This window comes from Lottia gigantea, assembly GCF_000327385.1.
Source record: "Lottia gigantea unplaced genomic scaffold LOTGIsca_28, whole genome shotgun sequence".
NCBI lineage: Eukaryota > Metazoa > Mollusca > Gastropoda > Lottiidae > Lottia > Lottia gigantea.
Genome location: NW_008708898.1, coordinates 1,564,974 through 1,577,838, shown reverse-complemented (window position 1 = coordinate 1,577,838; position 12,865 = coordinate 1,564,974). Strand labels below are relative to the sequence as shown.

Here is a 12,865-nt window from a genome sequence, read left to right as displayed (position 1 = left end):
CAATCAATTTTTTATCATTAAAAATAGGAGATCTCCCTCAGTTAATGCACTTTAAACTAAGATTTTCATCATGTGTTGTAACAATGAATGTCACAGTTTAATTGTGCTGACGTTTAGAAGGCACTAGCATTCGGTTCCAATATGTTACACATTAAAGACCAAGCCTCATCATTAAAGTTTCAAAATCTAACGAATTAAATATTTAGTCATTAAAATATGATACCTATCTATACTTTAACACAACTTTCAAAATAATCTGGGGAACAAATGCCTTACAGCAACCGCGAATTCCTGAAAATATCTGTATGTATGTAATGATAAAGCAATATTTATACTAACACACTCTTTGATTCAGATTTCCAATATAAAAACTCTAGTATTAACTATAATAATTGAACTGTATTGTAATAGTGTTAAAGAATAATATAACCATAATGTTTTTGTTAGATAAGCTTATTAAATCATAAAATCAATTAACTCCTTATGTTCCTATCGTATCGGTAACGTACGGTATCCTTCAATGCGCGCTCGTGTCAAGAACGTTTTCTTATAAATCCGGAATTGATTAAGATTCGTCATGATTTGTAATTGGTAGTAATTACTTTGGAGTAATTAATTTCCCTTTGAAGAATTCTACTTCCCGTGTAAATGATTACAGACTCAAACATATAATCAAATATTGTTTAAGATTTCAAAAAATTATTCGCATAATCTGATGTATCCTAAATGTTTTCATGCACATCAAAACGGAAACGAATAAAAGCAAACTTAGATCTTAATCTACCTTTGCTTAATTTGTAATCAGTCTAAATTTTCTAATCTCAATCTCTATAAAATATCTCAATCTTTAGAAGACATCTCAACCTAATTTATATATCTAGACGTTATCTCAAAACCTGTAATATATATCTCTATAAGATATCTCAACCTTTCTAATCAATCTCTAGAAGACATCTCAAACCTTTCTAATCAATCTCTATAAGATATCTCAAACCTTTCTAGACTTCATCTGTAGAAGACATATCAACCTTTCTAACATATCTCTCAAGAAGATATCAAATCTAAACTTTCTAATCTCAGGCTCTTAAAGATATTTAAAAAATTTCTAGTCTCAATCTCCAGAGGACATATCAACCTTTCTAATCTATATTTCCAGACGATATTAAATCTAAACGGTCTAATCTCAATCTCTAAAAGATATCTCAAACCTTTCTAATCTCAATCTGCAGAGGGCATATCAAACTTTCTTATCTATATCTCTAGAGGACATATCAACCTTTCTAGTCTCAATCTCTGAAAGATATCTCAAACCTTTCTAGTCTCAATCTCTGAAAGATATCTCAAACCTTTCTAGTCTCAACCTCTGAGAGACATATTAGCCTTTCTATTACGTGTATATGTCTCTAAAAGACATCTGAACTTTTCTAATATGAATTGAACCTTTCTTATATCTAGACGTTATCGCAAACCTTTCTCATTTATATCTCAAGAAGACATTTATATTTTCTAATCTCAATCTCTACCAGATATCTCAAACATTTCTAATCTATGGAAGATACCACAATTTCTCTAATCTATATCTCAAGGAGAAATATCAACCTTTCTAATGTATATTTCAAGAAGATGTCAAATCTAAACTTTTTAATCTCAATCTCTAAAAGATATCTACAACCTTTCTAGAAGACCTAGACGGCATCGGCATCGTAATATTTCCAATCTCAATCTCCAGAAGACATATCAACCTTTCTAATCTATATCTCTACAATATATCTAAAACATTTCTAATTTATATCTCTAGAAGACATATCAACCTTTCTAATCTATATCTCCAGAAGACAATTAAACCTTTCTAATCTTTATCTCTAAAAGATAATTCAACTTTTCTAATTTATATCTCTAGAAGACATATCAACCTTTCTAATATATATCTCTAGACATTATCTCAAACCTTTCTAATCCATAAAACATATATGGATATAAAAGATATATGGATATACTACTTCTACATTTATTACATACTACGCTTCGGAACACATACAGGTAACGTTATCAAGTAAATCTAATCCATATCTCTACAAGATATCTCAAACCGATCTCAATCTCTAGAAGATAAAAACTGTTTGTAAGACATATGAAAATATAAAAATCTTTCTCATCTATATATAATCTATATCTCTGAAAGATATCTCGAACTTTTTCCAATCGGTATCCCTAGAAGACATTTAAACCTCCTAATCCCAATCTCTAGAAGACATATCAACCTTTCTAGTCTATATCGCTAGAAGATATCTCAAGCCATTCTAATGTATGGAAGCCATCTCAACCTTTCTTGTTTTTATTTGTGGTAATATTTAAGGTATTCCATTTCGGCTAATAAATTACTTTTCATAAATTTGCAGATATTATTATAAAGAGGAAAGACATATTTAACATAAATGTTGTAACCATCCGAAGTAATTAATATTTAACAATTTTAGGATTAACACCACTATAGTTTAAATCAGATACGTGACCGAGGCGTTTAGTTTATCTGAAACAAAATAATGAGTACATTATTGTAAGATTACGCTTGGATAAAATTCAATTTCAGTTAACTGTTTTCATTCGATATCGTTTCGTGTATTTTGCGCAACTCATTATTTTCCTGTGAAAAAATAACAATCAGAGTGCCAGTTCAATTACTAGGAATTGGCACAAAACGCCATATTTATTAAATCAATTATAATGTGTTAGTATATCATTCTTATATTTTGATAAATTAAGCGCTAGAAAATGAGAGTGTGCACTGACTAATAACTGATATTTCTCGGCTTACGCTAAATGTGCAATGAATACAGATATTGTTAGATAATACTAACGACTTTTCAACAAGTATTGGATGAGTGCTTCCGTCAAGACTAAACTATCCAGTATTCGATTAAGGTATAATATGTTTGAAACCTAGGACTTCTCATTCCAGAATAGTCTGCAATTCATATACGTTTCCAAAGTTTTTCAAGAAGAATTCGGATGTTTGAGCTGGGAGATTTCGTTTGGCGGTTCCATTGGACTGTAAAAGAGAGTCCCGTTTGTTATGGATGATGATCAATCGATGTGGTCGTAAAACTACCCTACTTTTCCTGTGAATATCGTTTCGTTTTGTTAGTCAAAATGAAGTTCGATTACCGTCTTATATAACATGGCAAGCGCCTTCGATTAGCTTTAGTCATATATTGATGATGCTTTATCAAGTGGATTCCTTTTGAGCTGGAACACGAGGTTTGGCTTGCATGATGTTTCAGTAACGGAACATGGTAACGATTACATAAAGGGATCCTTGAACTTGTCGTACGAATGTGTTTTATTCAATATACTTCTCGGGGAACAGTACGGGGTTCTTACTGTCTGGGCACATGAAGTAAATGGTATTACATGGATGTCAGTAAAAGGAAATTGTTTTTAAAATCTTGCTGATATGATGAATGTCAGACAGTTTAATTCCTGGCTTAATCACAGCTGACAGAAGGCATCAATTGATATTAGACTGATATTAAGCTGGGTTTAAAGTTTTGGCTTTTGGAGTAATTAGTCGCCTGTCGTAAAGTTTATTTGTCCAATCTATCAAGTCCTCGTTCTACTTTGGACAATAGAATATAAAATATATATCGTAGAAGAACAAAATAGGAAAATCTCCACAGGCTGCCAATTGGTTTCCGTCGATCAGTTCGTTCGGGCTCAAGTCTTCGAGACATTTCTAGGAACTCGAAGATGCTGATACGACCTACGCTAATTCGCCAGATCGACTGAATGTAAACAAAACCATAAGAAGTAAATTTCAGTTTCAATACGCTCAAATGAAAATACAGACTTAAATTGTAGTCCGTCCGTCCGTCCGTCCGTCCGTCCTCCAACATTGTTGTTATTGTGATTTTATTCCGTTTTAATGAAACTTGGTGCAATGCAGAAATCCTGAAATAGTTTGAATTCGACGTTGTTTCCATTAACGGTTATTGACTTTGACATAGCGAAAAGGTGTCTAAATCAGTTCCTTGGTAAGATCGGAGAATATTTTGTATCCTGGTTGTTCCACGATGAAACTTGATAAAATTATGGGTTTCGAATTGATCGATTTGACTGCTGTTGTGGGCGTATGTAACTTTGTATGACAAGCCATTCTTAGCTCGAACGTTCATTTCGGGATTCAATGCAACTTCACACCCTTCACCAAAAATATCAAATATCCCAAAACAGGTATTCGTTATTTTTTTCCTTTCTAAAGACTTACATTCATCACATTTATTTCTTGGTAAGTAATTTAAACCATGACAATTTTCATTTAAGTGTTTCGAATTTCTTGACTAGATTATTAAATAATGTATATTTCTAATTTCATTTGAATAGTAAGAATTTAACGGCTGGTTTAACATCGTAATAAATGTCTGTATATATATATATATATTAAAAGGGGCGAAGTGGTCCTTATCAGGCCCTATGTATAAAAGTCTATTGGTATAGAAAAGTATATGCAGTAAAAGAAGCTGATGTTTTTGTGTATGGGAATGTGTCACAATCCATTCGCCCTTAGCAATTAGTGCCATACATGAATATATTATTTTAAGATGGCCAAAGTGTCTGCATCTAATACTACTTTACTATTCACACTTATGCAAATCCTGGGATCTGTCAAACTTGATAAATCAAGTACGGTCATCATCTTTAAGGATTAATTGAGGCATGTCGGACTAATGAAATCCCGCGAGACTTTGTTAGTTTAAGATTAAAGCTTTCAGCTCAATAAATAGTAGGAGGCCTTTAGTTAATGTGACAAATTTGTCTCGTGTAAAATGAAGTATAGAATAAATGTGAGACGCTCTCTAACCAACTCGTCGTTAATAATGAGGTCTTCTTACAAGTTGATCAAATCACTTAAAATCTCTTTCTTCCCTCGAGTTAACGACATCATGAGTCTAATCGCTTTAATCAGACTGTATTAACCCTCAGCGGCCAAATTTATTGCCTTTTACCGTGTCGTGTTCAAACATCACAGCAAATAGATTGACTTTTTAAGCTTTTTTCTGAACGTCTTTCTGGTAAAACTCTGTAATCCTATTATACAGACCTGCCACTTTCTTTTGATAAATTGATTTAAGTTTTGAGAGGAAACTTGTATAATTTAATTTCAATTTAATTGAATCGGCACTATTAAAAACCTTATTGTATTAAGACATTTTCTTTTTAAGTCTTTATCAATCGAGGAAGAATCTGTTATGATGTAGAAAGCAACAAATTTATACAATGGTGTTAAAAGAGATGTTCGGGCTCCTATAAAACTTTGGCTTTGGACACAAGTAGACACAATGAATTTCAACATGAGAATAACTAATTTTAAATAGTTGAGTTTCCACCCGTGGTGTCGAAGATTTCGACGAAATTCTCTAACGACTATGAAATTCCAAAGTAACAACAGGACCCTGAAGAGACCGGTTGGTATCCAACGAATGGAACATTTTGGTAAATTGTTGTCAGAATAGTCAACACTATTTCCGGTTGTTTGTTCGGTATTGCAGGTTTGGTTTAAACAATATCTATTGCTATATAAATGAGTATACGTGATATATAATACAAATATAATACAGTCAAGTAACCTAATTTCGTGGTAACCTATTATTCGTGGATTTCCGGAAATGATTAATAATTTACATGTGCGACCTCGCGTGACCTCCGCATTTGCTTGCTTTGATAAAAATGGGTTTTCTGTACAATGTCAGCTAGTAGAATGAATCCAGCAGTTTCAAGCATAGTAAAATGTGTGAATGTATACTTTGACAAATACAAAATGGCGGATTTCACTTATTACCAAACGTCACCATTTTTTATCGGCCGAATTTCCTTATAATCCCAAGCGGTAATCGGAATTCCAAGTGTCGTCTGTTAGAATGTAGTCCAACGAATGAAGTCACGTGATCAACTAGTGGATTCCGTGTCAGCAGAAAGTTTCTATGGAACACAAAGTGGACCATATTCTTATGTTGTTTCAGTGACTTTTAGCAATAAATCACGCTACGTATCTTATTTTGTCAGTCACTATTTTTTTTTTAATAGTGGTTCTTGAAGGAATTGTCACTAGTTATAATGGGGGACATGTCCACTAATTGTGAAGCCTGGCTGTGTAGAATATCTGTAATGGACGTAAAATTTGGCATCCGATAACATCAAAAAGTGCCGAACAATTTATGGTTGAGGGACAAGAAGACCATTTGTTCGTTTTGGGACCCATCTCCACTCACAGACGCGCCATTACGAAGGGGTACAAGTAGCGCATATTTTCGTCGATCATATCATGTGATCAGTACAAATGGTGGACCGCCACTGAGAGGACTTGACATTAAATTTGATTGGTTGAAAGGTATCGGTCGCCCTATAGATCACCTAGGTGAAAATTTAAGTTTTTAATTCAAAATTAATTTTCTCCTAGGTCGTGGGCACCTGCTGGATGTCTGGAAATTCAGTAACATACAAGAAGGTGCCTTTCTTTCTATAATATTTCTGAGAGCTATAAAGATACGGTGTCACCAGCTCAACTGAAACGTTCTCATGCCGCTATACTCTGCAATCGAATTCGCACCCTCGGTCCGACCCCCTTTGAATAAATCCTGCGTACGCCACTAGTGAAAAACTATCTATATCGTTTTAATGAGAATTAAACTTTAGCAAATCGATCAGAATCCCCGATATCTATGAAAGTTTAGAAAATTGTCTTTAATCTTAATAGAGTCGGGGAGAAAAAGACTTTATTTCATGCCAAGATGTTAAGGTACTCTAAACAGCCCATGCTATGCTAATATTGTCCGATCGCCACCCGAAAATACATTTAGAGTGTTCAGCATGTCAATGGAAGAGTCTGATACAATTTTTCTCATAAATCAACAAATTACAAAATACTTGAAAATAGTTGAAAAGTTTGAAAATAACACCTTGATAATACTATACGAGTAATTTCCGGTTATGATTGAATACGGATTGAAATGGTCTATAAAGTAGTGTGGTGATGACCACGGTAATTAAAATAGTGTCAATTTCCAAGAACTACTTCAAAAACAAAGGTACACTTGATATTAAAATTACTAATAGACTTTTAACGTGAGTGGCTTTTGTGCAATATGGTCGGTGTTACAGTGTCGAGTGATGTTCTGACCAGTACAAGAGGGAAGAACTGCACGGCAATGAGAGTCCTTAAGGATGTTAATTATTCATCTTGACCAATGTCCAGGGGCAGTTAACATGGTTATTTACTAATGTCAATTCAAAGACTAAACTAAAATCTTTTGAATTGTTAATACAAATACAACTCGATTTTCAATAGCAGATATTCACTAGTTGGTTACTAATTAATTTGATTCCATAGTGTCATTGTCATACAGGCGACAAATTGTTACACTACGATAATAGAACTTCTATTTACTGATGACCCCCATAGAGTTTCTTCATCTCTTGGCTCATGTGGTCAACAAAGAAACCGCCATTAGCGAGTGTCTGTATCGCCGCTGACCAATTGACTCGCGGGCTAATTACAGGCGCCATCTAGAATTAAGGTCAAAGGTCGTGCAATGTTTCTGTATGGTTTAGAACCACGGATAATGAAGTTAACACATCACTAATCGCATTGTGAAATTTCTTTACTCTAAGGATTTTCCAACTTTTTAAAGAGATTGATTATGTTTATAACTGCCTGAATGAAGATGTATTTTGTTGTAGAAACGCCTTTAAATCTGATTAAAACACCAGGATAAAGGATTTAATCATTAACAAATAAAACATCAAACATCAACACCATTCATAGATTAGTAACAGATCATTACTATTCATTATCATACCTGGTTACAGATCTGGTCGAGGATTCCAAGTGTTTGAAGAATACATAAGGCTATATTTTTACGCTGTTTATTGGGATGACCTAAAAGTTAATATGGTGTATTTGCAAAAATCAGAGAAAAACGTGTTACCTTGGAAGAAAAAAAAGAACATTTTATAAGAGAAATACCAAAATCTGAAAAATTCCAATGACTTTCTGCCGCTGGTCATATTGGTTTATGGTTTATAGAACCACTATCATCAACAATGCGACGTTTTACGACAGTCTATTGAATTTGATATAAATAATTTCATTATGAGCAGTTAGATAGATTTATAGTAAATAGAAAAAAACATTATCTGAAGCAAGAAACATCAAATGAAACGGTTTTAAGAACGACCACTTAAATAGTTTTGCACACACAAGTAGCGAAGGTGTCGCACTGAACGGGATGACCAAAAGCTGACTAAAAAAATTGTACTATTAAGTTAGGCATGCAAATTGCTGAAAAAAGTCAGAAAATGTATTAAATACTGTAGGATATATTGTTATGGTATAAAAGTGAATTACAGTCCAGAAAACAGAACTATAGTCGAACAATATATTTGTGTGCATACCAATACGATATTGAAGTACATTTAGTTGTAAAGTTGTAAGTTCAATTGGTTCTAATTACTTTTCTTCTTGATATTGTGTATAGACCCTGATATGCACAAATATATTTGCTGGACTATAATGTACGTAACATGTACCAAACATGGTTAAATAAAAGAAAAGATATTGTGAAGAGACGTTCTAATACGTAGAAGTCCTGATGGAAATGAGGTAGTGTTCCCAAAGTACGTTTGGAAACGTCTGATCATTTCTCCAGAGAACTTCAGACAGTAATGGCTAAAGGTTAACCATCGTTTCAGATAAAGAAATGGTATTCTCAAGTTTGCTCATGAGCATTAATATAAGAACGTAAAGGAAATGTCAGAATATAATTTGAACACCTATTTGTTTTGGTATCACAGCTAAGTTTCAAAACATATACCTGTTTATATTGAGCAAGGTCATATTAACACTTTTATACTGTACTATTATAACAAAAATCATGGTACCACAGAACTGTTTTATTCGTGAAGCGAGATACTTGTATAATAATAATACATTCTTTTTTTCTTCCAATATCATGCTTAGTAGCCTCGTTAATGAATATTATTAAACTCTTCTGATATGCCACTACTTTGAATAAAAAACATGTTAGTTTCTTTGAGACATTACTGAAATTTAACCAAATATAGATCAACTTTCAAAGTATTTCAACAATACAATAAAGTAAATATGGACGGATGTAACAATATTGCAAACACATACAAGTATGTATATCAATAGAAAAAATGTAATAAATAAATGAATAAGACCTTCAGAAATTAAACATACTTCTATCAAATATGTACTATATAGTAGGTTGTAATGAAGGCAAAGTATATGTCCTTATCTAACACCGATGCCACTGCAGTAAAGCAAAGAGTTCCTGAAGGTGTCACATACGAAATATTTGGAAAGTTTTACGAGTAAGACTGATAATTTTGATATAGTGTTAAGTAGATATAAGTTGAAAAATCTTGTATAACCAAGAAAATATATCTAATGTCAATAGAATAAATTATATAGAAAAGTAACAATATTTTGCTTTGACCAGAATTGTATCACAAACTTTCAATATTTCAAATTGCGCTGCGAGATACACTTTATTACGTTTTGGAGAAAAATAGAAAGCATGGCCCTAAATTTAGAATCTTGTGTTTCAAATATTGGAGTATATTGGTGTTGCCTTTTTCAAATCACGATCTGTTTTTTCTCATGAGTGAAAATGTTTTTGAAAGACCAAGAATATAAAAATAGAATTTAACAAAAATATAAGACTTTATAGCTGCCAATAATGAGGTGGGTGGCAATGAGAAGATCTCTATAGGGCAAACAACACCTGTTCATTTCATACTTCTATTTTTCTCATTTACCCCAGTTTCTTAGCAAATTGGAATGATAAGAGATAAGCATAATTATCTTGACACATTTTGAGCAAAGTAGGTGATTCGGAAAATTATATTTGCATCATTTTATTGATATATTTTGTTTTAATGTTTGGTACTAAATATAAATATTTCATTTGGAAAAAAATAAATTTTGATCAAATAAAATTCAAGCTCAAGACATGTCCCTGAATAAAATAAGAAATGCATGAAATTCATATTAATTGATAGAAATTTAAATAGAAAAAATAAATAAGTTATTGATGTAGCACTTAATATAGGAAGAGTTATGTCCCCTGTTTTAATCGACTCCGTACATGTCCCGGAATCGATTACAAATACTGGAGATATCTGGAAAACTGGTTGCAAGATTTCTAGAAAATTGTCGACATTCCTGAAGGCACTTATCGTACTGGCCTCTTGTGCAGTATATACCATCAGGAAAGAAGTCCCCATCGCCTACCCCAACTTGCTCTATGGCCACCTTCCACATACACAATGCCATTAAAGATGGTCGAAATTGGCATAAATCATAATCTTGTAAAGACAACTCTAACATACATCTACTTAATGCCCTAGCTTCTCTGAAAATAGACATATAAACTAAATAAAACGAACGATTATATATAAATGTACATATCACTTCAGGCAAAATCGGTCCAATGTAAACACATGTCATTAATGTGAAAACTTCAACAAATCCTACGTGTATCCCGTCATATTGTCTCCAACATCTCTGACGAACTGGTCCAGGACTTACCTTAATTTATCGTTTTCAAAGCCCGAGGTTTTTGACAGACAGATAGTAGCGAAGTGTTCTAGGAAGTACTGAGATGTTGGGATAAATAGATCAAAACCTATCGCCATTAAAATATGTCTCTCTAATGTTTTCAACTCTTCTCTGTTGAAGGTAGTATTAGATACTTCAAATAATTCTTGGATTTCAGGTGGTGTTACTTCTTCCTGAAAAAGTTTTGCAGTTGTCAGTACATGTACTTAAGCATTCATAAAACATAGAATCATACAGGATATTCTTATGAAAAAGTCAAATGTCCATGAATTATCTTATTTATTGCACACTCCGTAGGAGTAATTGTCATTATGGGTATACGTTAGTACTTTTCTTGAAATGAATATCAAATACTGTACAAGTAAGTAACTGAAAAGACCTGTATGGAATGGCCGTCTGTTCTGTTAATCGTGGTCGAAACTGGACGTGGCTTCCATACATGTGGTGCTGAGCGATTGCAAAACCCTGTTAAGATATTCTAAACAGGCACAACCAATTCTCTCAAGATGTAAGAGAGGACCAATAAAAATAGAAACATGCTCTCACCTGTTTAGAAGCGAGCAATAAACAAGTTAACCCTAACAACTGCAAACCATCAGCCGGAATGCGTTTAAAGGCGAGTATTCTGTCTATAATATTTACAGTTAAAAATAAAGTATCTTGATTTAAAGCGAGTTGACGATGAACTTTGTTTATCCAGTTGATTAATACACCTCTCATTCCTGCAGTAATCTACAATATTTACAAAAAAAATAGATGCTGGTACATTTTTGATGTAAATGTTGAAGTGATGATCTACCATTGCGATTTTCAGTTGAAAAAGCTTTTGAAACTTTCTAGTTTGACCTTTGCCTCCCGTTAGTTCCAAGCAAATGTGAACCATCCGCTTGGAATATATGTACCTCTTGATGCATTTATTCCAGTAGGCACAAACAAACTGCCCTGTGTTTAATTTGTCGATCCATTGAAATATTCTTGTCTTTATGAGTTTTTTGTGTAGTGTATGATTAATGTATCATTTTATCTCCTTTACCTCTGTATTGATTGGTATGTCTAGATGGAAATATTCAGTGCCTTAAAAAAAATTAATTTCCCAGTTCTTACCTCTGTCTGTTTGGTCAAACATTTTTGTGGGTGGAATTTTCTTTCTAATGCTAACCGATGTTTATAAATATCTTCTAAATAATCCTCAAAACCTGTATTCTGTCCTTTATGATGGTTGTCAATAGATATAGAATCGTATGGAATACACGATGATAGTTTTTGTGTTCGATATTCTACGATACTTTCGTAACATTCTAGACTTGGTTCTTCTCCGTACCCAGAGTCTTGAGATGTTGACAGAGTTATTTCCCCTACAAGAGGTGTTGTAATTTCCTGAAATATATATATATAAAATAATATAGTACCATTTCAATTTAATCTTTATTACTCAAATTGATAATTGAAGTAAGAAGTATGGTCTCTTCTTGTGACCTTGACCAGTGCTTCTATAGGAGAGTATCTTCTATAACACCCAAAAAGATGACAATTTTAACTTAAGCGCAGTTAAGTTGTTTGGTTGTGTAGGGGGTCAGGGGACTATACTATGAACAATTTTGGATTAGTCAAAAACTCAAAAATCTTGTATTATGATAGCAATTCAATGGTATAAACCAATACGTGTGTGTTTGCTTTAGTCCTAAACACATGTTTGCTTCAAAACTATTAAAAATGATGAAACATGAAAAAAGCCCTTTCCTGTAAACTACAAAATTTGTTTTCTACTTTGTCTTTTCAGAAACTAATCAAATCTTTTCAAGTGTTAATCAAATCAAATGGTGTAACCTATACGCGGATGTTTTCTTCAAAAATATTAAAATCGCGAAGCATGAAAAAAAGCATTTTCCCGTAAGGTACACCTTTCACCTTTTGAAAATGCTGCTATTCTGCGAAATTTCTCAGTTATTCTTGTTATATTGATTAGTAATAGGGATTTGATATTTTGATGTGTTATAAACATACGCTCTTTTACTTCCTATATTGTCTAGATTATTAATGTAAATTGCAAATTTCTTAATATATACAACCCTTACTTCCCAAAGATTGCTTGCACCAGTAATTTCTACCCAGATGTAAACAATATGTTATACTTTTACTCACCTCTGCACAGCAGTGGTAGACTTCGCCCTGAGGACCCAAATAAATGTACGGGGGTAGGATCAAAGTCTCCTCCCCACCCGTAAT

At 33.1% G+C, this 12,865-nt stretch overlaps 1 protein-coding gene across 1 annotated transcript; it reads right to left on the bottom strand.

Annotated features, from left to right (window-relative positions):
- Nucleotides 1–10,342: 10,342 nt before the first annotated feature.
- LOTGIDRAFT_55691 (hypothetical protein) lies at nt 10,343–11,833 on the bottom strand (the record flags this gene model as incomplete). Its single annotated transcript, XM_009056454.1, has 4 exons — nt 10,343–10,433; nt 10,610–10,812; nt 11,186–11,371; nt 11,744–11,833. Coding segments are annotated over 4 exons (570 nt in total), but the record flags the coding sequence as incomplete, so codon positions are not given.
- Between the last annotated feature and the right edge of the window lie 1,032 nt (nt 11,834–12,865).